The following is a 27,142-nucleotide window of genomic DNA, read 5'->3' on the forward strand; positions in this document are numbered from 1 at the left end:
CACCCAGCGATTTTTATTTTGCTGCCATACTTCAAACTTAGTCAGATTCTTTATTTTATTGCCACCAGGGTTTTTCCTGGGCTTGGTGCCTGACCTATGAATCCAGCATTCATGGTCACTATTTTTTCTCTCTGGTTAATAGAAATAGAGTAATTAAGAGAGAAGGGAGAGATAAAGAAGGAAGGAAGGAGGAAGGGATGACAGAGGTGGTGGGAAAGGGAGAGGGAGAGGAATCTGCAGCACTACTTCCCTACTCTTGAAACTTCTCCCCTGAATGTGGGAGCCAGTAGCTTGCACTTAGGTCCTTACTCATGGTGACATGTACACTCTACGGGGTGTGCCACAGTCTGGCCCCTACATATTGCTTTTAATAATGTCCAGGTCCTGGGTTTGAGCCCTTGCTCCCCACCTGCAGGGGTGATTCTTTGTGATTAGTGAAGTATGTCTCTAGGTGTCACTTTTTCTGTCTCCCTTTCTACCTGTCCCCTCTCATTTTTTCTCTTAGTTAAAAAAATTAAAAAAGGAAAATAAGATGATCACCAGGAACACTGAATTCATTGTCCAGGCATGAAACCCCAGTAATAATGCTGGTGGCAATTAAAAAAAAAACAACTCAGATTATAGTTTAGCATAAAGTGAATGTATGAAGTTTCCAGTATGTTAATTTTTTAAGGCTCTTGAGAGCATGAGTTTCTATTATTATCTTTTCAGGAAGAGAAATACACTTTAGATACCTTGTTATGATATCTGTGAACATAAAAATTCCACCAGTTCACTGTTTCAAGAGTACCAAACAGGGCTGGGGAGACAGCATATAAAGGTTATGAAAAGAGACTTCACTTCTGAGGCTCCAAGGTCCCAGTACCAATCCACAGTACCACCATAATCCAGAGCTGAGTAGTGTTCTGGTAAAAATAAATAAATAAATAATTTTTAAAAGTCAAAAAATCAAAATTCATGAAAATAATAGCACAGAAATATCTTAATGTTAAGTGTTGTTAAGGGAAATTTTACTAAGAGCAACATGAATGGATAAACTTTGGGGCATCGCCAGTATCGACAAGACTCTGGAACATGCTATGGTTTTGGGGAAAAAAAAAATCATTATCTCTGGGCTCCATAGATCCCAGTCAGCCTAAGTCACTTCAGGATACCCTGGTCCCTTGTAGCATGGGAATAATAAAAATGATTTATTATCTTTGCAGTAAAAAGAATGTACCAGTTTCAGGGCCTTTATGCCGGGAGGCCCATTGCACTCTGAGCTTATGCTTTAGCATTTTGGACAAAACACAAGAACAACATAATGAGCTCTTGTTGTCTATTATACAGATCTCTCATCTAGTTTCCTGAAATTTCCCTTTATATGAGTGAGCTTCTTCTTCTTCTTGTGTTTGCCCTTCTTCCGTAGCCAGTCAACAGCAAAGCTGTCAGGTGCTGCTTGTTGCTGGCTTTGAAAGTGACTGGGATCCATGTGGATTCAGTCGGCTAGGAAGGATCCTCAGTTTCCCCAATGAATGGGTACTCACGGGATGCACCACGAGAAGGTCGATCCAATGCAACCTCTTAAAGTAATACAAAGCTATCCATACCCTTTTAAACAAGTGTTCCTCTATGCTAAAATTATCACCTTAATTCTCAGCAGTTATGTCAGAAGAAGCACTTTTATTGTCTCTGAGTAATATTAGCCATGGAAGCCCAAATCTGCAAGACCAAATTTCTGATTTATTAAAGCAAGCTATGTGGCAAATTGTATTCCATTCTTATACATGCTCTACCTCACAACTGCATAATTATAACAACCAAATCTAATTTAAATCCAGCCAGTGTATAGGTGCTAAAAGTATTCTTTGTTATTACTATTTAAACATTGTCATCATTTCCCCCTTTTTATGGACAGTCCTGTGATAGACAATTCTCACTGGCCTAGGAAGTGACACAGCAAAGTGCTGAACATGGCACATGACAAACATTTCAATGTGATATTTATAAATAATGTGCATACACTGATGTACTATGTAGATAAGAAATAGTAGCAGGTGTTCTTCCTGAATACCTTGAACTTGCACTTGGTACCTCAATATAAAATTAAAGGTACTTTTTTCATTTTCAAAATTATGCTTGTGGAAATATTTTGCCCATTCAAGACCTTAATTGTTTTTCTTTTCCCTAAAATCAAATGCTCTGCTCTTGAAGTTTCACTATACTGTGATTTTAAGAGTCCATGAAAAATGTATAAATCAAGCCTGTGGTGGGGGCGGTAAGGGGCAGTTATTTCTGGTACCATCGACAGTCTCTATGGAGTCACAGAAGCTTTATTTTGTCTGCTGGATATTTTAAATGTATATTTAACTTTGTTCTGGAAGAAAATAATGACGGAGGAAGCATATATCTTTCCACTACAAATCCCATTTTGGTAATTTTATGAGAAAATCACCAGTGGGTCGGGCTGTGGCACACTGGGTTAAGCGCATATAGTATGAAGCGGGTTCCAGCCCCCAGTTCCTTGCTTGCGGGGAGGGGGAGGGTCATTTCACAAGCTGTGAAGCAGGTGTCTATTTTCTCTCTATCTTCCCCTTCTCTCTCAAGTTCTCTCTGTCCTGTCCAATAAAATGAGAAAAAATGACTACCAGGAGCGTTGGATTTGTGCGGGTACCAATCCCCAGTGATAACCCTGGAGGCAATAAAATAAAATAAGCAAATAAAAATGAAAGAATTGGGAAATCACCCTAATCATCTGATTGTCTCTCCATTAAGAAAAGCTTGGGAATCAGGATTTTAGGCTTTAAACAAATTCTATCATCATTTAATGTGAAAACTTTTTGTATTAAAGGAGATTAAGTGAAAATGAATTATTTTATGTATGTTGAATCATTCTGCCAGAGATTTTTTAAATCTGAAAATGTATAGTAAATCACCAGAGAGTACTTCTGTTGAATACTCAAAGGGCTTTAAGGCACATAATGATATCCTGCTCCTTTGATAAACACAGAATAAGGACAATCTAGAAAACAACCTGTAAAAGCATTATGCTATCCTGTTGATGTATTTCTCTTTACTCCCACTATTTATTTGAAGTTTTTGTACTTATATAGATAGTACTTCTCTGTATTATACCAGGATAGTCACAAATGCTGGACATACTGATGGGGAAGATGTATGTCCTAGAATAAAAATTGCTGCAATATTGTTATAACTGTATAATTTTATGAAACTTATTATGGCATTTCAATATTCCTAATTATGTCTAGAAATCCACTTGTTAATATTTTATATATTATGGCTCACTCTTATGAAACTAAAGAGATAAACAGAAGTGATAGCTTTTTGAAAGGGGGTGCTTTTCAGCATAATGAGCATCAATGATAAATTTCCTGCAGATGGATTCTGTACTGTAATTCATAACAGTGTTTCACTAACACCAGCATATCTATGTCTTGATGCTTCTCACAGGTCAAGTTCTTACCTACTAGGACTTAGGAAGAGTATTTAAAAAAAAGATTTGGGATTATGTTTTTTCAGAATACAATCATTAGCATAAAACTGCCTTATGTGAAAAACATATTATCAAACTAAACAATTAAGATTTTCTTTTAAAATGTGGGTTTTTTTTAGTAGCTGGAGATGGGGGGTTAAAATTAGTGCACATGAGGGAGTCAGGCGGTAGCACAGTGAGTTAAGCGCAGGTGGCACAAAGTGCAAGGACTGGCATAAGGATCCCGGTTTGAGTCCTTGGCTCCCCACTTGCAGGGGGTCACTTCACAAGTGGTGAAGCAGGTCTGAAGGTGTCTGTCTTCCTCTGCCCCTCTCTGTCTCTCTCTCCTCTCTCCATTTCTCTATGTCCTATCTAACAACAACAACAACAACAATAATGACCACAACAATAAAACAACAAGGACAACAAAAGGGAATAAATAAATATATTAAAAACAAAAAGTAGAGCACATGAGAGGAATTTCCAGGTCATAGGGTGGGTCCATTTCTAGGCTTCTGAGAGTTCTCCAGACTGCTCTCCACAGAAGTTGGACCTATTTACTTCCCACCAGCAGTGCAGGAGGGTTTCTTTACCTCCTCAGTCTTTCCAGCATTTGTTGTTTACCTCCCTTTCTGATGTATGAGATTCTGACAGGAGTGAGGTGGTACCTCATTGTTGTCTTTATTTGCATTTTACTGACATCAATGACTGAACATTTTTTTCATGTCTATTGTCCTTTTAGATGTCTTCTTTGGTGAATGTTATGTTCATATCCTCTCCTCATTTTTTGCATGGAGTCATTTAGTTTCTTGTTGCTAAGTTTGGTGAGCTCTTTATATATATTGGTTATTAGTCTCTTCTCTGATGTATGGCATGTAAAGATTTTCTCCCATTCTGTAAGGGGTATCTTTTTTTGGTGTTTTTTTAATTTTTATTTTATTTTTTACCATGCAGAAGCTTTTCAATTTGATGTAGTCTCAGTAGTTTATTTTAGTTTTTGTCTTCCTTTTTATAGGACTTGTATGTGAGAAATTTTACAAATGTAACAACAAACTTTTTTTTTACTATAAGCTATTAATCCCTCTAAATAAAAATACTAAACATGAAGAAATAAGAGTAGGACGTGTGCCCTTCATGCATGAGCCCTCAGGTTGCATGGCTGGTACCACATGTACTGGACTAGAGCTCTGCTCTCTCTGTCTTACCCTCTCACAAAATGAAAATATGACTTTGAAATGAAATATTTTGTTACTTCAAAAATGTTTTAAATGAATAATTAACTTGCCTTTTTAAAGACTATTTGATGCAAATAGGAAAGTCTCATGTCACTCTTAACTTACATGAAGTGCTTTAGCTGGTTTCTTTGTTATTAGGAGTTATATTACAATTACAATGATTCCTCCACCCCCCGATGCTATTTTGGTCATTGTTGGAATACATATACAATAGTGGTCCAAATAGGCTTGCATGTGCTAGCAAATTATAGCATCTAAATCTGTATATTTTCACTCTATGACATTTGCATGAAAAGAAAACCATGTGAAGGACCATTACTTAGAACATATTTTGTTGTTTAGTAATAAATGGCTGTATACAACTCTAGCAGTTCTGTTTCATTGGAGGATGAATCTGGTCAAATATTGATAAAAAAAAAAAAAAAACCAAAAAACAAGCAAAGCTTGTGCAACAAATCTCAGAATAGCACATTCTTTTTCTCATGACTGCTTCTTTAAAAATCAAACAAAAACTTGATTCTCCTAAACTATGCATCCGATGGTAGGTATGTCCATGTATTTTCTTCAACCTGCTCCACCCACAAAATGTTCCTTAATCTTCTCATCTCAGAATTTTTCTCTCTTCTCTCCTTGCTCTTTCGAGTTTTCACACATTCTACTGAAACTAAAGAGGAATGTAAAAGGCTAACATAAAATTGTAACAGAATACTCTAAGGAGACTATACTAGTTTGTTAGAATTGTAATTACACAATTATATAGACTGGATGATTTAAATAATGATAAATGGTTTTTCTCAGAGGAAAAACCTTTCTTTTTTCTTTCTGGAAGTTCATTCCTTTTTTTTTTTTTTTTCCTGTTTTCTCTTTCTTCTTCGTCTTTTTTTTTTTTTTTTTTTTTTTTTTTTTTTTTTTTTTTTGCCTCCAGAGTTATCTACTGGTTCAGTACTGGCACCACGGGTTCACTGCTTCTGTTGATCATTTTTTCATTTTATTAGAACAGGGAGAAATTGAGAGAGGAGAGGGAGATAGAAAAGGAGAGAGAAGATGCACAGCAGCAGACTTGCTCCATCACTTGTGAAGTGTTCCCCCTGTAGGTGGACCCAGGGCCTCAAACCTGGATCCTTGTGTGGGTCCTTGTGCTTAGTACTATGTGTGCTTAACTGGGTCACTAGCACCTGGCCCCTTTGGCAGTTTAAGTTTCAGGCGATGCTAAGGTTCTTTTTCTCTAAGGCCCAGTTGCTTGGCTTGCAGTTGGTCCCCTTATTGCTTCTTCACATAGTTATCCCTTTGTGCACGTATGCCCCTGGTGTCTGATTTATTTTACTTTATTTTTTTTTACCAGGGTTATCTGTGAGACACCTCCACCATTTCTATCATCCTTTGTTTTGTTTTTAATTTTTTGAGTATAATTTATTTTATATATATGTTTATTTTATTTTCCCTTTTGTTATCCTTGTTTTTTTATTGTTGTTGTTACTGATGTTGTCGTTATATAGGACAGAGAGGAATGAAGAGAGCAGGGGAAGACAGAGAGGGGGAGAGGAAGATAGACACTTGCAGACCTGCTTCACCACCTGTGAAGCGACTCCCCTGCAGGTGAGGAGCCGGGGGCTTGAACTGGGAGATCCTTACATCAGTCCTTGCACCACAGTACACTTAACCCATTGAGCTACCACCCAACTCCCTTTAATTTTTTTTCTTTTTGATAGAGGGTGTAAGGCAGAGAAATATAGAGGATATAGATATAGATATAGATATAGATATAGATATAGATATAGATATAGATATAGATATAGATATAGATATAGAAAAGAAGATTGATAGATAAATAGATAGATAGATAGATAGACAGACAGATAAGAATCACCTGCAGTACTATTGTGCTGTTTGTGAAGCTAAATCCTAGCAGATAGGGACCAGGAGCTTGAACCTGTATCCTTGCACATGGATGCTTTGTAATGTGTATTCTCTGTTGGGTGTTTCACCACCAGGCCCCTATCTCTGGTGTCTTCTGTTCTTCACTGTTATCAGTAAAACCAGATTAGTATATTACCACAATAGAATCATTTTAACTTAATTACCTCTTTGAACCCTGTCTCCAATTACAATCATTCTCTGGGTTATTGGCTATTAGAATTTTAACATATGAATGTTCAGAGACACAGTTAGCTCATAGTATAGAAAAGAAAGAAGGGAGAAGTTACTCAGATTTATAGTTGTAAAACCAAGTCAATAGACTAGTGAATTGATCCTTTGTTCAGCTAGTTTCTATTTGGACAGGTTAAGTCACTCTCATTTTAAAACTGAAAAGTATGCCTTTATCAAGGAAAAGAATGTTATTCCTGAAAAGATGATGCAATTAATAATGTTTTTTTTTTTTTTTTGGATTTCTCAAGTGTGGAAAGTAAAGTGAGACATGTGAACAGATAATTCATGGAAAGTTAGATTACATGTTTCCCGGGATTCTAGGAAGACTGGAGATTTCGTTAAACTGAGAATGAGATTCGGAAAGACTGCAGTGTGTTGGCTTGTGAAAATGCTGACATGGGTTTTTTTTTTTTTTTTTTTGACTTTAAGATACCAGTGTCTCAGTCAAGTAAACCATCCTCAATTCTTATTAGCAATCCTAAGTACTCTGTGCCTTTAGTTGAGAGAGAACAATTAGGTAACTGTGTCCTAACAAATGGGACATATTATGTGCCTTTATTTAAAAAAAAAAAGTCCCCAGTGTTTCTTTATTTCATATAGAAAACGTGTTTTAACCCAGGCACCACATTATTACATTTTTAAAATTATTTTAGATTCATTTATTTTTGGATGGAGACAGAGAAATGGAGAGGAAATGAAGGAGAGAGGGAGAGAGACAGAAAGAGAGAGAATGTGTGTGCGTGTGAGAGAATGCGTGTGCGTGTGAGAGAGACAGAGAGAAAATGTGTGTGTGTGTGTGTGTGTGTGCGTGTGTGTGTGCGTGTGAGAGAGATAGAGGGAGAGAGGGGGGAAGGAGCGGGAGAGAGAGAGAGAGAAAGGGGAGAGAGACAGAGAGAGAGAGAGAGAGAGTGAGATGCAGCACAACTTCATAGTTTGTGAAGCTTCTCTGTAGGCTTGAACCCTGGATCCTTGAACATGTTAACATGTGCACTCAGCCAAGTACATCACCCATCCTCTGTTTTTGAATTTCTAAAAGTTTGTTTTTCTGAAGAATATTTATTAGCTATTTAGTAAAGACGGTTTTTGAAAGAAAAAAATAATAGATATGGAAATAGAAATGATGGAGCTCCTAACCTTTTCTTCCTGTCATAACAACTGATTGAATCAGTTAATTAGCATTCCACCTAGAGGTGGTGTGACTCTGATTGGATGCTAAGAAACACTTCCAGAAAATAAAATGGAAAGAAAAATAGTGTATGGCTCCAGTCTGTACAATTTGGAAAAGCAATTTTCTTCTAAATTTGTTTATTATCTTTTACAACAGGTTATCTCATTGATGGGTTCAAATCACAAGAATATTAGACTATAGTTACTGATACATATCTTGAGGAAATGCAAAAATGTGCCCTTGAAACAACAACAATCCTGTAAATGAACATTTTCTCTGCAAAGTAATACGGGAGTTAAGAAAAAAAGTCACATAATTGCTAATGTAGATTTTAAATAATGCATAGGCTTATTTGTTGCCCATCTTAAGATTCAAAAGACAGTACAATTTGCTATGAAATCTGGAAAAAAGTGAATAGTAGGAATTATTGAAATAATAAAACATCACTTTCCTCTCTTTCCCCTTTTCACGGTCTTCTTATTTCTTTCCCTCTCTTCTCCTCATTGTTTTGCTTAATAAGTCCCTGTGCCTTCTCTAAGAGTCAAAGACAGCAGCTTGTAGGAAGTTTTATTTTATTGATCCCCTTCCTCTCTCAATAAGGAACTTTTTATCGATCAAGTTAGTGCCTCACAATATTTTAAACACTTTAACTAGAAGAGGTGTTTGTTAACTGATTCATTAGCTATTTAGAACACTGACAAAAATCTAAATGTTAACTAAAAGAACTTGTGAATCATATATTTATTTCAATGGTTTCCAAAGAATTAAATACAAAATACCCCATTTTGTCAGCTTCACTTTAGCATTCCTTTCCGTATCTTGACTGACCCGATTTACAAGGAAATTTTATTAAATATATTGAACTTGAGAAACAGGCAAATATGTGCTTGCAGTTTTATTGAGATATCTATCTGTCAGGGATATAAATATAAAAGTATAAAAAGGACATAATATAGGGTGGCAGCACATCTGACAGAGTGCATACATTTCCGTACACAAGTACCCAGGTTCAAGCCCCATGCCTCCACATACAAGGGAGGAAGCTTCACAAGCAGTGAAGTACTACAGGTGGCTCTTTTTCTCTCTCTCCATATCTGTCTCCCCATCCCTCTCATCTTCCCTATGTCTCTATACAAAGCAAATTAAAAATAATAAGATGTTTTTAATTTAAACTTTACAAAAGATATACTATTAAAATTTTGCCTTTGCTGAAATAAAGACTGCATTTATCAAAAATGAAAACCTGTCTAGTCTAGTGTAATATCCCTTCACATATTGTTCTACCCTCCCACACAGTAGTTTTAAATACAGCTTTTCAAAGACTGGAATGCTAGAATTTTTCATGCTGATTCTATTATGGAAAATGGTCAGCGTCTATTCAAAATGAATACAAGCTAAATTGGAGAGATGCTGTGACGTGCCACTTGGCTTCAAGTTAAGAGTGCAGCACCAGTGTTTCGGTTGGCTTCCAATATTGGGTCTTTCCTTTTTATAAAATCATGGGGGTTGGTTTAAATAATTCCAAGATTCTTTCAGCTCCATTTCTAGTAAGCCAGACTTATACTAAGGAAAAAATAAGTTTTAAATGTCATATTGCAACATAGATATAAAGAGCAAAATTCTCTGAGCATGTGAGGTATATTTGAGGGAGAAATCTAAGTAAAATTCTAACTATTTATTAACAATTGAACTTCAAACTTGGCAATGAAATTTGTAGGCAGGTAAATGGATTAGACATTAACAGAAAAGGAAGGATGACTCATATTCAACAACAGTGTTAATTTTTTTTATTAATTAATCTTTGTAAAGACATAAGGGAAAGAAAATCAAAACAGGAAAAAATTCCAAATTTTTCCCTTATAGATAAGTAGTGCTATGCAAAGTAAAATTAATAGTAATTACACTGATTATTTTTGTTTGCTTTGATTAATTCATTCTAATGACCTTTATCAAGCTAAAATATATTTGAATTTCAGTGTGATTGATTCTCTGTTTCAGAAAGAAATAGTATCTCTTATCGAACTCTACATGAAATCTTTGTTTTTTAAAAGTCACATAAAATGTGAAATGAATGCTGACTCCTACATTGTGATGTTCTGTTATATTGTCAGTTGCTTGAGAATGTACTCATGTGAACTTCTTAAAATATACTTATTTATTATTTTATCTGTTAGGACAGAGAGAAATTTCAAGGGGTAGGGGGAGGTAAAGATGGGAAGAATAGAGAGACACCTACGGCAATGCTTTACCACTCATGAAGCTTAGGTGAGAATCATCTGCTGTTTATATAGTTAGAAATGTCAAGGTTCAATGATATGAAACTTAAAACAGCAAGACCATGCCAGTAGTTGGATGTGGGATGTGCATGTTGAGTCAGTGGGAATTTATCTCTGAAAGCTGTCTGTACTGTTTTTGATGAACTATTGCGTAGACTATTCTACCCAACTACTGTAGACATTTGGAAAAGGTATGCTCATTCACAAACATGTATATAGAAGCTACCAGATGCCAAGTGCAAGAAAAACACAGAGTGTGTTCACAGTAACAGGTGAATAAAGTCAACAAAAATACTACTACAGTATTTGAAGCACATTGGTCAATGACATTTAAATAACGGAAAATAAGCAGAAACACAAGTGTGATTTGGCCTTTCTGCTCAGTCTTAAGTTTATGTAAAGCCACAAATATTAACTAAAATAATGTGGCATAGTGAGGGGGATCACTTGACTAGCGTTCATCTTTGTTTCTGATGCTGCAATTACCTAGAGGCATAACCTTAATGGGATCAAGTTCTGTTCCTATAAACCTTGATTATTTTTAACCTATAAAATTGAAATTCAGACTACATACTTGCTTTACATTTCAAGGATTCCTGGTAGATATGAATAGTGTTTATGATTTTCCTTCATTGTTAGTACTTTTATTGCAGTCAGGTGTGTGCAAGTCATTTCTTCATCAGAATGATAGCATACCCCAGATGTTATAAAGTTAAATTGCATTCAATAACCTGGGACTTTAGAAGAAAGTATAAAATGAAATAAAACTCTTTATGCATTCCTCTTTCATGGTGACTGTGTTGTGTTTGAATTGTCCTTGCAAGGGACTCATCATCACAGCCAGAAACCTAGCAGAAAAAAAAAAAAGTACAAGACTAGCTTCTCAAATCTATCAGAACTGTTTGTCTAATAGATTACTCCTCAGACTGCTAAAATGAAAGTGACTGGTGTGACAATACATGCAGGTTTGTTTGTGAATAGGCAGAGTACACCTGGGAGATGTGATTTCATGGCACTGCAGGAATATAACATCAGGTTTTGGTCTATTCACACCTGCTGGGAACTTGAATGATACTGGAATTCCTTCACTTTACACTGAACGGAAAAAAAACAACAACAAAACTTTCATCTTCCAGATTAATAAAAGAGTTTCGGTGTCTACTATACCTCACACCAACATTGTGGCAACTTTACATCCCAAGTATTCTTTAGTCATAAGGCATCCACACAACATTTCCATTCAGGGACCACTGTAATCATTCCTCAGAGGAAATGTTGCAGTCACTGAGCATTGTCATAGCTGCCAAGGAGAGGTTCAGATGAAAGTGTAACTCAAAGCCAATGAGCAAAAAATACAATTTGAGAGAGTTGTTTCTCCACAGTAACTATAGGGATTGTTAATGCATCATATCCCCAGTCAAAGCGAATGTATTGTGTAAGAGTATATTCCGCTTGCATAATGGATGTGTGTGAATTTGATGCAAATGGTGGTATGTACACATGCACACACATACAAGTTGTTTCCTTCTTTCTTTCTTCTTTTTTTTTTTACAGTGTATCTCAGAGCTCATGGTGAGTTCCAATATTGTCTACATTGGCTGTAAAATAACCCAGTTATGTGGACATAACATTGCTTTGAGCATCAGCCTATTAAAGTACATTCACCAGCTTGCTTTAAGTTTTTTGAAATAATATGCATCTTTTTTTTTTTTACCATGAATGAACTCTTAAACATACTCTATTTTGTATATATGTTACTCTATTTTCAGGCCAAATTCCCAGAATTCAAAGGGCATGTGCACTACAAAATGAGAACTTTCTCCCATTTTTATATAGCAGGTATTTGTCTACATACTATAAATTGGTATTATTCACCCTGCTTCTATTTGTTCTATATTTTGATCTGTATCTATAGAATTTTTATTGTTTTTATAGCTTTAGCATTTATTAATAGTTCCTTATTTATTTTTCTTCCATGTGTCTTAGACTATTTGATAATATTCACAGGTTACTATACCTGTTTGTGTGTATATGTGTCTTAAATCTTCATTTGTGCATGTGTATATGTATATATATAATAATTAAAATTAATATGTACTCTCCACTGGGTGTGCCACCTCCCTGCTCCCTAAGATCCTTTGGAATCTGATATAACTTTCCAAAAGATCTATTAGTGCTTACATTGAAAAATGGAATCTTTATAATATCCCTTTGTTTACTCTAACCCCCAGGAAAATAAAAAGGAAAAGAAACAAGCGCATCTTCTTTCATAAATGTGTTGAGGGTATTTAATACAGTTGCCTTTTTTGTCAGACAATTGTGGAATAGTTAGTTACATGCTATATGCATATTCATTTTATAGCATCCAGTGGTATTTAATGTATTGTTTGTTTACAAGAGAGAGAGACAGACAGAGAGAAATTGCTAAGTCATCACTCTGGCATATGTTGTGACAGGGATCAAACAATCAAACTCTGGACCTCAGGCATTCAAGTCCAGTGCCCCCACGCTGCTTTGTGGTATTTTAAATTTCAAAATTTCTCTATCTGTAAAAGAGAAATGGTAGGATGTATGTGTATATTGCATAAATAGTTGTGTGTTGAGCCAGTATCCTTGTTTAGCCTGTTAAAGAGGCAGTCAAGACATTTGGATTCTGCAGGTAAAGTGACTTCTCAACAATCCACTCAGGCAAACCCATTTTCACTGTAGTGTCAGTTACTACCTGTGCAATTATAAGTAGCTGCAAGAAAAGTAGATTATGTACCAGGAACTATGATAAGCAGACTTTTTCCCCCAAATATTTATTTCATATGAAACAGTCTCACAAGAGAGAGACAGAGAAGTAGAGATAACGAAACACTGTCTGGCACACACCCTGCCAGGCACTGAAACCTGGAAACCTGGGATATTCTGTCCTACAACAGCTAAGTTATTTCCCAACTGTTACTATTGTCTTCTTTTAATAATTATAACCTTATTATGAAGTATGGTTAGTTTTAACATACAGATGACAAAATAAGGACTCAGAGAAGTTAAGGCGCTTGTACAATTAAAAAATAATAATAATAACACAACAAGGCATTCGAGCAATGTACCAGGTAGGGCACATGCTATGCATTGCACAGTTCAAGTTCCAGCCCCTTGACTGAATGTGAGTAGTCTGGCATCTGGGCAAACTGCAGTTCTCTCTCTCTTTCTCCTCTGAGCCAGTCAGTCTAACGCAGTGATCATGCATATGCATGAGGACCTAGTGATGCCAAAGAAAAACACATTAAAAATTCAGGATTTGGATCTTTGTCTATCTGCTTTCAAAATTATGTCTCTAGGACACTAGATTCATTCTTTCATGATGATATAACTTACAATTTGCAATATTACAAAATTTATGTTAACAAATCTTATTAGATAAATCAGCTCAGATTCCACTAAAAAAAAAAAAATCAAAAGCACATAAAGTGTTCACTAACTGCAGGTTTTTCAAAGTTATAAAATTAGATTTGTTTTAGTCAAAGCAGTCCAGTTTGAAAATGCTTCATTTGAGATAATATACTTTAGCATTTTTCTATCACATGTTATGACAGAAAATAATAGTTCTCTTGCTTAATTTAATGCCATTATGTCTCACGATACAGTTGGCAAAGCAACTGCTAATACAGCAAGGTCTTTCAAAATCTGTGTATCTAAAAACTACTAATGAAGCTAGCAAACCAGAACCTTTAAAATAAAATATTCAAAGGTTATAACCAAGGAAGCTATCTATCTCTCGAGTTGTTGAATGTAAATCATGTTCTAAGAGTTCAGAAATTATTTTCCTCCTTTCTTCTTTTTGTATATCCCAGAAGACAAGACTGGACAGTAGACAGAGCAAACAGTTTTATACAATTAAAAAGATCAATACAACAGGATTCTTTGTACCCAGCATTTCTTTTAAAGGTAGTAATTTTTACATGGCATAAGAAGAATCATTAGTCTTACTAATAGTATAGTAAAGTCTGCTTTCTATCACCTGGTTACAGTTTCTTTTACATTTAGATTTTGTCCTCTAAAATAATCCATTGCCATATTTTTGATAGGTAAGTCGAATTTTGAAAAAATAGTATTTTATATTGACTCTTTAATTTCAAGAGATTATTTAACTTTTCAACATGAGCAATAAAGACATACAATGTTAAAAGTCAAGGATCTGTGTGAAATCTCCTAGTTCAACAAATGCTTCTTTTTAAAAGATATTTTCTTTATTTATCTTATTGCGAAAGGTATGGGGGAGAGAGAGAGAGAGAGATACCAAAGCATTGCTCAACTTAGCTGTTTGGTGGTGCTCAAGACTGAATCTGAGACCTCAGACCCTCAGATATGAAAGTCTTTTTGCATAAACATTATGCTGTATCCCAAGCCCAACAAGTACTTTTTTTTTTTTAGTTTAGGAAAACAACAAAAACAAACAAACAAATGAATAAAAAACCCTAAGGAGGAAAATGATCTTGAGTTTTGGACATAAATGATAGGAGTAGTTGTCCAGGAGGGTGATTAGTGAATAGAGTGTATGCAGTGTTTGTATGGATGAGACCCCTACTTAAATCCTAGGTTAGTGCTCTGCTTTCTCTTGATCTCATTAAATAAATGAATCTTTTAGAAATCGAGATATATAGGCATAAAAATCCAGGTTTCATGGTATCATTTCATCAGGTTATTTTAATAGTATATATATATATATATATATTAATTCCAATATTTGTTAAGAAAATGGGTGGAACATAACAATCATGGTGTCTAGTTTCAACGAACTTACAAGAATTATGTGTGATAGGGTGTTAAGTACTATTAAATTCTTAAGTAAAAAGCAAGATAAGGACTAGGGAATAGTCTACGTGGTAGAATTTATACTTTACATACACATAGACTCTGTTTTTTTTTTTTTTCACCAGTACTACATAATATGGCAGAATGGTGCTCTTTTGTGTCTCTCTCAATTAAAATTAACTTTAAAATTATTATTAAGAAAAAAGACAAGATAAAAGGTTAGAAAATGATTGTAGGAGATATTAACATGAAAGGTAACAGAAAAAGTCTTTCAAAGAGTTGCGTTAGAGCAGTGATCTGAATGAGAGAACCCTCTGTGTCATGCTATTGAAGAGTTTCTCAAGAGCAAAGGCTGTTAATTGAGAAGTACTTGAAATGGATAATGCTTGTTGTTTTTGAGAAAGAGCAAGGCCAGTGTCTGCAGTGCAAGAGTGTTCATTCATTCATCGCACATTCACTTTGATTATTGCAGAACACACAGTAAGGAAAAAGTGGGGATCTGCAAAGAGCAGGATTAAGATAAGTCATAATTATGTTACTATTTGACTATATTACTTATGCAAGATTGTACAAATCATGTATTCCTACTTGAACTGAGAAGCAAAATCGATGATGAGTGAAACACAGAATATTCTTTCCTTATCAAGCAACGTACGCCAAGTGGATGTCACAGTAAATTGTGAAACTTTTTAAAGTTACATAAGCTTAAGCATCTCGCAAATAATTATATAAGTTATTATACTATCAATAAACTCGCACATATATTACATCACTCAATTCTTACAACCCCATGAATTAGTGGTAAATGTGTCTTCATTTAACAGGGAAGGAAGCTGAAGTTTGGAGAAGAGAACGGGCTTCCCAAAGTTCTGATAGAAAATTCACAGAATTTGGAGAATCCAAATGCTTTCTTCAAAATGTATATTATGCAGTCCTTCAAGTTTTGCACATTTTTATTCTGTTCACTTTTTTTTTGTTTTGGCATAATAATTAAATATGAACTTGTGAACAGTAGTTTGAATGTAGGCAGTTTTCACAAAATAGTGTTAATAAAACATGTAAGCATATACTGTATGAAATGGCTTAGAATAAAACAGAGACATCATTGGAGAACAAATGAAATATTCTTCTGAATAACTTATCAAAAGCATTATGTTTTCATTTTGAAAAAAGCTTATCTGAAGCCCATAAATTAATGGTCCTTATTGGCATAAAATCATCATATATCATATTTGCTAATTATATGGGGGAAAAACTCAATTTTAAAAGAAGAGTGATTTATGGAAGTAGTAATTTTCCACTTAATCTTCACCACAGTTTTATTCATTAGTGACTTTATATTGACAAATCATATACATTTAAGTATGAATATTGTGATAGCAATCAAAGGATGATCAAAAAGTACACTGCTTATGCTATTTATCTGACTTGGGACATTCTTATTATTGATTGCAGCAATAAAAATAGTCTTCTGAATTTTCTGAGATTCCCAAGTATGAGTTAATGAAAAGAATCACTCTGTGAACCAAAACCAAAACTCAAGTGTCTAAGATAGGAACAAGAAAAATTGTGGTGCAAGGAAGGGGAGGTTATTATAACATTGATAATATTTCTTGAAAGATAATTTATAGGGTAGAGTACTTGTGGCTGTTACCCTTTATGCTTTAGTACAGTGAATATCTCACTGACCTTATTTTTTCAACAGATCTCAGAATGATGATTTCACTAGCATGATTTAAACTAGTGTGTAAATAAGGGAAGTAAACTGAACTATCACTTAGCTTTATCTGCCTCAAAATCTTCATGTTTCTGTTATTATATAATAACAGGTTGAGTTGTCTTTTGTATAGGTGATGTTATGTATTCATATACAATTTCTTTTTCTATGCATTTTCTCCTGATCCTGGTATAAAGTATAAAACATTATGTATAAAATTAATTTTTGAACTTTAGATGGTTTTAGCTTACAGGGAAAATAACATTCTTTAATGCTGTGATATAAATTGGGACAGAATCTCTGGAATTTTTTATTAGGTTGATTTAAAAAAATATGACTCATTAAATCTGTGCAATACCATAATTTAACCTATTTCTAAAAAAATAAGTTATCTTGAAATTTTAATATAAATCACTTTTTCTCCTATACTTGTGAATAACAAGTGATACTTACTGTGACTAAATTCTGCCTTGGTAATAGTGAGACAAGGTCTCAGAAGAGCCCATTTAACATAGTTTCATTATTTCATTCTGTAGTACCATACAAAGGGTATGTAATAATTCCATTCTTTTTCCTCACTTCTGTAGTTATCCTGTTTCTTAGATTCATTTTTTTATTAAAATGATTTACATACCATACCAGAAGTTTTCCATTTTTAAAAGTATGGTTCAATTTTTGGTTACAAGGTTATGCAAACATCCCTTCTGTCTAATTCCAGAACATGTTCATCCTCCAGGATATGCCATGTATCATTTATGCTTCCCTTCAGTGTTGGTAGCCAGTAGATGAAAGTTTTTATTATTTCTGGGTTTGTCTGTTCTGGGTATTTCATATAATGGAGTCACGTGTGGCCTATAGAGTCTAACTGCATTCCTTTAGCATACTGCTGCTAAGGTTCATCCGTGTTGTCACTTGAATCAGCACTCCATTATTATTATTTTTTAATATTTATTTATTCCCTTTTGTTGCCCTTGTTGATTTATTATTGTGGTTATTATTATTGTTGTTGTCATTGTTGTATAGGACAGAGAGAAATGAAGAAAGGAGAGGAAGACAGAGAGGGAGAGAGAAAGACACCTGCAGACCTGCTACACTGCCTATGAAGCGACTCCCCTGCAGGTGGAGAGCCAGGGCTCGAACCGGGATCCTTACTCAGGTTCTTGCGCTTTGTGCCACCTGTGCTTAACCACTGCACTACAGCCTGACTCCCTGCCCTCCATTATTTTAATGGCTAAGTAAGAAGTCCACTTTTAAAATCCACTTTTCTCTGGATAAATGTTTGGATTCTTGGGAGTCCAGCAGTAGCGCAGCAGGTTAAGCGCATGTGACGCAAAGCTCAAGGAGCAGCTTAAGGATCCCGGTTGGAGCCCCGGCTCCCCACCTGCAGGGGAGTCGCTTCACAGGCTGTGAAGCAGGTCTGCAAATGTATATCTTTCTCTCCCCCTCTCTGTCTTCCCCTCCTCTCTCCATTTCTCTCTGTCCTATACAACGACATCAACAACAACAACAATAATAACTACAACAATAAAAAAAAGTTTGGATTCTTTCCACATTGTGAGCAATGAACATCTGTGTACAGGCTTTTAATAATATATTTTCGTAAGTATACATCTAGATGTAGAATGTGTAGATAACATTGCAACTGAATTTACCTTCTTGTGTAACTGCCAATCTACTTCCCACAGCTGCTGCCTATTTACATTTGCACCATCAATGTTAAGTTTCTCCATTTCTCACTAACACTTTCTGTTGTCCATCTTTTTAACTATCTTAATCATAGTGGTGACAAACATTATAATTTGTTTCTGTGATTCTCTGGTGTTTATTAAAACTGAGAGCATTCTGAAGGATCCTATATATTGTTGATATAATGATTATTGAAATTTTAATATTTTATCTTTTTAATGCATTTAACCACCTTTAGCTATAATTTTATAAATCTTTAAAATCAGTACATTTTAGTGGTGTCATTTATCACTCCTATAGATGTGAAAAATTAACTTCAACTAACTATGTTCCTTACTGGACTGAAACAGATGTCCTTCCCTTTCCCTGGGTCTGGAGAGGCCTCTTCTGCACTTATCGTCTACCTCAGAGAGCTGAACCTCAGAGAATTGAACGCCATAGAGTTGAACCACAGAGAGTTGATCTTCATAGGGGACATCAAAGATATCATGTTGTTGGTGGTTACATAGTAATACCAACATAATACCAAAAAATTACTCAAAGATATGTTTTTTTTTGTCTGAGATAGTCCAGAGATATCGTAACTGATGTGCATTCCCACAGAGGTGGAAGCACATAGTGAAGCCCTGAGTTTAGAGCCTGCATTTGTTTACTCAGATGTTTTACAATACATAAATATTCCAAATTTCAAAGGAGCTAATGCAGGTAGGAAGCAGGACAAACAGCAGGGTCATGAGTAATTGAGTCTTAAAGATTCTAGGTCTAATACTAGTATCTAAACTAGTACTGCTCTCAGTAAGGTGCTAGTTTACTTTCCCATAGTAAAGGTCAACACTGTTGTCTCGGAGCCTTTGCCCATATAAGAGCTTCTGCTCTTTGACACCATCTATATTTAAATAATTTGTAGATAAGTCACAGAGTTCAAAGTGCTCGAGGCCACATTAAGCTTGAAGTTATCAGGTATCAATGTTCCTCCACATTATACAAAAAAAAAAAAGGTTGGGACTCATATATCTCTGGCATATCAATAAGTGGTCTTCTTCACTATGAATGAACAGAGTCTATAGTTGTATAGTTATGGCTACGTAAATATTTAATTGAAGATGTGGTTCATTAAAAAATCTTGTTTCTTGGTTTTATGCAAAAGCTCTTTAAAATCAGGTGCTATTGGAAAATATGTACATTCACTTCTCATTAATTCTTAATAATTGATCGGTATTTTGGGCTCATTTGGTTTAAGCATTTGGTCACTGATTTTTACATCTTTTCTTTCTTTTTGTCTCTTCTGCAGGATGTGTTCACTCCTGAATGCAAATTTAAGGAATCTGTGTTTGAAAACTACTATGTGATTTATTCTTCTACTCTATACCGTCAACAAGAATCAGGTCGAGCCTGGTTTCTGGGACTCAATAAAGAAGGTCAAATTATGAAGGGAAATAGAGTGAAGAAAACCAAACCATCATCACATTTTGTACCAAAACCAATAGAAGGTATGAAATGGACTTCTTTTTTTCTTCTTAGACTCCAGTTTACATACTGATGCCAATTGCTTATCCCTTTTAAAAATGGAATAAAATGCAACAGATCAGAGTAAACAATTCAGAAATGACAATATGTTTATGGTGCATCTATATATTATATTTATAAACTAGTAGATAAATTCAGTGTTTATCTAACACATGTGCTGCTGTCCTTTCAATGACTAGAAGGCATAGTCAGGTAAACCACTATAGAACTATAATGCCCATTGCAGAAGAGTAGGAAACAAACAAACAAACAAAACAATTCAAGTGATACTATTTTTCAAAGAAATAGGGGTGGGTAATCCCATTTATAGTTCCTCTCAAGTCTCGCTTGTGTCTTTCAAATGTACACAAAATTAAACTTTTCTGCAACTTATTTTCATTAACTTGAACCTCATATAGATTTTTAAATTTTTTTACATTTATTTATTTTCCCTTTTGTTGCCCTTGTTGTTTTTTATTGTTGTTGTAGTTATTATTGTTGTTGTTGTTGTTGTCATTGTTGGATAGGACAGAGAGAAATGGAGAGAAGAGGGGAAGACAGAGAGGGGGAGAGAAAGATAGACATCTGCAGACCTGCTTCACCGCCTGTGAAGCGACTCCCCTGCAGGTGGGGAACTGGGGGCTCGAACCGGGATCCTTACACTGGTCCTTGTGCTTAGCACCACATGCGCTTAACCCGCTGCACTACCGCCCGACTCCCAGATTTTTTTTAAGTTATCTTATCTTTATTTATTGGATAGAGATAGTCAGAAATTGAGAGGGAAGGAGGACATAGAGAGGAAGTGAGAGAGAGAGAGAGAGAGAGAGAGAGAGACCTGCAGCCCTGTTTCACCATTTGGTTTCCCCCTGCAGGTGGGGACTGGGGGCTCAAACATACATGTATGCTCAACCAGGTGTGCCACCACCCAAGTCCAAATAATTTTTATTTAGTTTAATGAGAGACAGAGAGAAAGAGAGACAGAGAAAGACACAGAAAGACCAGAGCACTGCTCAGCTCAGGCTTATGGTGGTTCTGGGCATTGAACCTGGGACTTTAGTGCCTCTGGTAGAGGAGTCTGTTGCATAACCATTATTTTGTCTCCTCAGCCCCCCTCATGTAGTTTTCTTCATATGCACCATGCCTCTATCCCTACATTATCATATTAACCCCAAGAAAATACCTAGTAGTCTTTGCAGATAATTATTTCAAGGGTCAACATGCCTCTTTGAGAGTCTCCCTGACTTTCATGCAGTATAATATCTTGTCACTTTACTATAATATTAATTTCACTCTCCTAAAAACCATCGCATTGTCCTAAAGTTAAGCTGTTTGCCATTTTCTTTTTTTTGTTAGTTTTGTTTTGTGTTTTTAGCCATGGTTAGATTTTTTGTATATTCTTATATTTTGCAAAGTAAGTGGCATATCACAGAGAAATAGTTTTTAGTCAATTTTCAGTTTAATGTGTTAATGAGCAAATGAAGGAATGGGTAGGTATAAAGACAAGGAAGTTCTATATACCCAGACAACTCAGGAACAGTCTTGCAGATATTAACATGTTTATCCATGCCAATAGTATAATGTAAAATGATGTAATACACATTGTTAGAAATGACATTGGGATTTCAGAAATGAGCTGTCACTTACACCACTACATAAAGCTTGATACTGATTAGCTAATATTTAAAATGACCAAAAACCACTTCAGGTAGTGTGAGTGACCTATTAAAACTATTTCTTGGGGCAGCAGAGATAGCATATTGCCTATGCAAAGAAAGCAACAACAACAAAAAACTCCTGAGATTTTGAAGTTTCTGGTTCAATCTCATGCACCACTGTATGCCAGAACATGGCAAAAAAAAAAGCTATTGCATGCTTTTTAAATGTTTTAAAGTATTTATTTATTTATTTGATAGAGACAGCCAGAAATTGAGAGGTAGGGGGAGATAGAGAGAGAAGGAGACAGAGAAACCTGCTGCCCTGCTTCACCACTTGTGAAGCTTTTTCCCTGCAGATGGGTACCGGAGGCTTGAACCTGGATCCTTGTCCTTGCGCACTAACGTGGGCTCAACCATGTGCGCCGCCACCACCCGACCCTTATTGCATGCTTTTATTTGTTTATTTTAGTTGAGTTTTTCTTAGTCATCAAAGTGGCACATGCTTTTTAACATTTTTTTGGAAAACTCAAGAAAGTGTAAAGGAAAAGGAAAACTATTGGATTTACCCCTCAGATGGTTAATATGTTTTATACTGATACCTCTCCCTCAGCAGTAATAAAACAAAAGCACCATAGCATGCCTTTCAACCATCACTGCTGTATGTACTTTGACTAATGAAGTTTTCTCCTCAATCTGGACATTCCACATACACATTTCTGAGGAAAATATATGCAACTTCCATGGTTCTAGCTCACAAAACAGCCTTCATTGTGTTGCTACATTTTAGTACAAATGTAGAAACAACTAGATATCCCTAATCGCACATGTTAAAAGCAGGTTATTTGTTAGGGTCAGGAGATAGCTCACTTAGTAGGGAATACACTTTGCTATGTGAAAGGATCTAGGTTTGAGTCACAGCTTCTTCATGAGAACACCAAGCAAAGGGGAATCTTCGTGAGTAGTAGATCAGCAATATGCCACTCTTCTCTTTGTTTCTCTCTTTCTGGAAAAACAAAAGCATAAATAAAATGAGTTCACTAGGAGCTGTGGAATCTTACAGGCATGAGGCCCCAAAGAAACCCTGGCAGAAAATAAGAGCAAATAAATTAATGAGAGAGAGAGAGAGACTATCTACAACACAAAAGCCCTGTTACTAACAGCATAGTCATGCCAATATTGTTCTATTACAAATCAAATCTAGAGACCAGCTGTCCAGAGTGGATACTAGTTTCTCAATTGTTAGAAACCTTGGTTGTGCCGGCTTGTAGTGCTTCTTTTTTCCTGAAGGACAGCTGTGCAGTGTGCATTGCCAGCACAACCACACATAGTGGCGCAGGATCTTTCCTTATCCCAACTGATTAGCCACCATCCTCATTTCAGTCAGAGGACAGAGGACTGGATGAAGAATCCCATAATAGTTTTCTCTTCCCCATGATCCTCTGTGGCTGCTAAATATACTTACATTTCATTAAACATAGCTCAGTCAGATGTCACACTTTAGGTTTAGGGAAGATTGAATCTATTTCAATGTATTTTTTAATTGAAATTTTAAATTTTTTTTCTTTACCAAAGCACCGTTCAAATCTAACTTACGATGCTAGGATATATATATCATGAAAGTTTGCACCATAGACCATTGCGCTCTCTTCCCAGCCTCAGTTTGTTTGTTTTTGATAGCTATATACCACATAAATATTAATTTCTTTGGGGGACTAGCAGAATAAGATTGGGGCAGCTAAGAACCTCTGCTTTAGCCTGTCCTCATCTACACATTAGAATGTTTTCTCTCTCTCTCTCTCTTTCCCTCTCTCTCTCTTTCTTTCCTTCAGGGATATGGCTGGGGCTCGATGCCTACACTAGTACGAATATAGTACGAATCCACTGCTTCTGGTGGCCATTTTTCCCCCATTTTTGTTGCTGTTTTTGTTGTTGTTGTCACTGCTGTTGTTGTCATTGGATAGGACAAAGAGAAACTGAGAGAGGAGGGGAAGACAGAGAGGGGAAGAGAAAGACACCTGCAGACCTGCTTCATTGCTTGCAAAACAACCTCCCCCCAGGATTCGCACTATGTGCATTTAACCCAGTGCACCACTACTTGCCCCCCTCCACCCCTGAGAATGCTCTCTTTAAAAATTTTTTCTGCATTTAGTTCATATCTTACTTGTTTACTTATGCTTAAATTTATTTCCCCTTTGTTCTGTGAAAAATTAAATCCATTCTAATCCAGATTCACTAATATTTGAATTTCAGACTCTTTGTCTCCTTAGATTGTGGGAGTTAGAAATTGGGCATGAAGTAAATAGAATATGATGCGAATTGTTTCTGCAGATGAAAGCAAGACCTTAATTGATTTCACAACAAAGGCCTTTTAACTTCTAAAGATGTCTTTTTCGTCTGTCTAGGAGAAAACAGTCCCCTTTTTGGAACAGCTTTAACTACTAGTTTTATAAATGCCCACTTTATACATAAACTGTGCACAAAATTTCTCATTTATCTTCACTTTTATTTTTTATTTCATTCTTACAAAGCAGATTACACTGTTAGTCTCAGTTTTGCAAATGTGGAAAATGAAGCACAGCAGCTTTAAGTAATGTTTTTCAAACATGTAAGTGGCAAAGCCAGAATTTGAACTAAGACATTCTGATTTGAGAATCCAGTAATCTCAGTGAAAGCTGGCAACATTGACCACTGTCAGATCTAGACCTAGCCTAAATATAGTATCAGAGAGCTCTAGTGAATGTTTTTGAGTAAATAACCTCCTAATTCTTTCTCTTCTCTTTAATCCAAACTGCTCATGTCCTTAGAAAGAAAGACCCATTCAGATTCATGGTGATCACCACATTCCTGCATCCTATTTTACCTGATAACAAGTGAAAATAGTCTATTTTTTATATCTTATCATTATTATAATACGGAAAATTTGAACAGTTGTCTAATGACTCTCCATACAGTTATATTGTATATAGTAAACGGATTGTACTGGTTACCATTATGATCAAATATATACATTTGTGATTTTGTTAGGCATTCTATTGTTCAGTGAGACTTTCTTCCTTCCTGTTACTCCCACTACTACTTTCACTATTGCTTGTATTATTTCTTCTATATATAATGTTTATTTGCTAAGCACGTTACATACATTTTCACCATTAATCCTTATGAGTGGCCCTATAATATTGTGATTTTTAAAGATAAGGACAACTATAATGTCTAGAAGACACTTTTAGAAAATAAATAAAAATGATAGTTTTATAAGAGGTTAGTCATATTGCTGGTTAACCCAATATGTTGTTCATATTTTTAGTTTTAAAGGAATATTTGTAAACTTACAAGGCCAGCACTGTTGATTTTGTGGACAGTGTGCAGTACAGGAGACAGCTTATGTCCCTCCCCTTTGTGCATGGAATTAGCTCTTATGGAGGCAAACCCAGAATGGGTTAATTCTGGTTTTGTCTTGTTTGTTTTTCAATATCCTGCCTTTGCTCTGTTCCTGCTGGTGACATCATGTTGAATGTTAGCATTCTCCAAATTAAGCCACTTTGAGTATCTTTTAAGTCCTGCACTGATTACATGATAATAATCACCCACCAGCCCCTTTTCCTTCACAGCTTCACCCTCCATTCTGTGTTTAGAATTTAGGAGGTGTTAATGAGGGGTTGCAAGGACATCTATTTAGACAGACAGATGGACTTGATATTTAAACCCATTACTATGTACATTGCACATCAACCACTATTTACACAGGTTCCCTCCCCTGAAATTTAAGACAACAGTGCAAGTTTTACAATCCCTGTTTTGCCCTTTCAGAGCATTGTTCACATCACAGATAAGTAACTCCCCCAGATTTAAATTGTCTCGGTGGTAACCTCCCACTTGAGCATTAGAAGCAGTATCCAAATAGTCTTTGACAAAGAATTCGATATAACCTCCTCCTTTCTCCTCCCTTCTCCTTTAAGAAGCTCTTTACTCAGCAGGTGGTTGGGTATTCAAAATTGACTTTCTACCCCATAAAAGGAATATAAATATGAAGAAGTTAATCCTGGAGAGAGTAACAGGCTTGGGATTCTAAAATTTGTACTGAGAACTGTTGCAATAGAAATATGGAAGACGGGGAGACAGGTGGTGGCGTACCTAGTTAAGCGCTCAAATTAAGTACACAGAAATATGGAAGATGGAATTAGACAATATTTAGCCATATCATCTTCTTTGTTTTCTAGTAGAGAAGTTGGACTAATACACACTCAAACTTCTGTAAGAAAGTAAAAATTGTTTTTCCTATTAGAGCTGTTATATTAATCTAATAAAACCAGAATTAAATTCAATAGGTGTTTGTAGATCAGAGGTTTTTAAAATCATTTTATTGGGGGTTAATGGCTTAGAGTACAGTTATTGACACAGGGGTACAATTCCTCATCTCCTCATGATAAGTGTCTGTAAATACTCTCACCCCAAACTTAGTTCCTTTTCCACTGACATACACTAGGAAGCCAAAGTGTGTGCTTTTTTTTTTTAAATATTGGTGTCAGACTCACCAAGAATAAACTTAAAAGCTTCATATTCTCATTACAATCCTTAAAAAAGCTTCTATTCACTTAACCTGAATATTACTTAAGAATCAGCAGACATAAAAAATAAATGTCCAGATGGGACCAGGCAAAGGCACACCCACTAAGTGCGTATACTATGGTGCCAGAGGACCTGGTGCAGCCTCCCACTCTCCACCTTCAGGGAAATGAGTGGTGATGCAGGTTTGCAGGCGTTTATCTTTCTTTCCCCTCTCTATCTTCTTCAACTTTTCTCTGTTTTATTAAAAAAAAAAAAAAAAAAAAAGGAAGGAAGGAAGAAAAGGAAGAAAAAGAAATCGAAGAGATATTAATGGCTTCCAGGAGTGCTAGATTCATAGTGTCAGCATTGAGCCCCAGTAATAACCATGATGGCAATTTAAAAAAATGCCAGGGCCAGGCAGTGGCACACCTGATTAAGCACACACATTATGTGTGCAAAGACCAGGGTTCAAGCCCCTGGTCCCCTCTTGCAGGGGAAAAGCTTCCTGAGTTGTGAAGCAGGGCTTCAGGTGTCTCTCTGCCTCTTTCCCTCTCACTATCTTCCTCTCCCCTCTCAATTTATCTCTTTCTTTATCCAATAATAAAACATAAATAAAAATATTAAAAAATAAAGGTTTGAAAATTTTCTATTAAACTGCATTCAAATTTACAGGACTAAGCCTAATCTAATACATAGTAAATTGTGACTTTAATAACATGAAATATATTAAAAGTGCTACATTAAAATATTTTATTGCTATTAAAATGATTAAATTACCATCTTGTTAGTATAGAGAATGCCAATTATTTTTTAATTAATTAGTGAAAATGTACCCTAATGAAATCAATTAACCAATAGTAAATGTTTGTATATGATAAAAATTACCAACCATTTGCTCAGAAATTTTGAGAAAATGAATTTACCTTTTTCAGTC

General features: G+C 35.6%; 1 protein-coding gene across 7 annotated transcripts in view; it reads left to right on the top strand.

Annotated features, from left to right (window-relative positions):
* Positions 1–27,142, top strand: part of FGF12 (fibroblast growth factor 12) — a 562,336-nt gene that overhangs the window by 521,894 nt on the left and 13,300 nt on the right. For all 7 annotated transcript variants that reach the window (XM_060198501.1, XM_007517403.3, XM_060198500.1 and 4 more), the window contains one exon: positions 19,794–19,992. In XM_060198501.1, the coding sequence (XP_060054484.1) occupies positions 19,794–19,992 (199 nt within the window). The remainder of the gene's footprint in view (positions 1–19,793; positions 19,993–27,142) is intronic.

Source organism: Erinaceus europaeus, chromosome 9 (assembly GCF_950295315.1).
Source record: "Erinaceus europaeus chromosome 9, mEriEur2.1, whole genome shotgun sequence".
NCBI lineage: Eukaryota > Metazoa > Chordata > Mammalia > Eulipotyphla > Erinaceidae > Erinaceus > Erinaceus europaeus.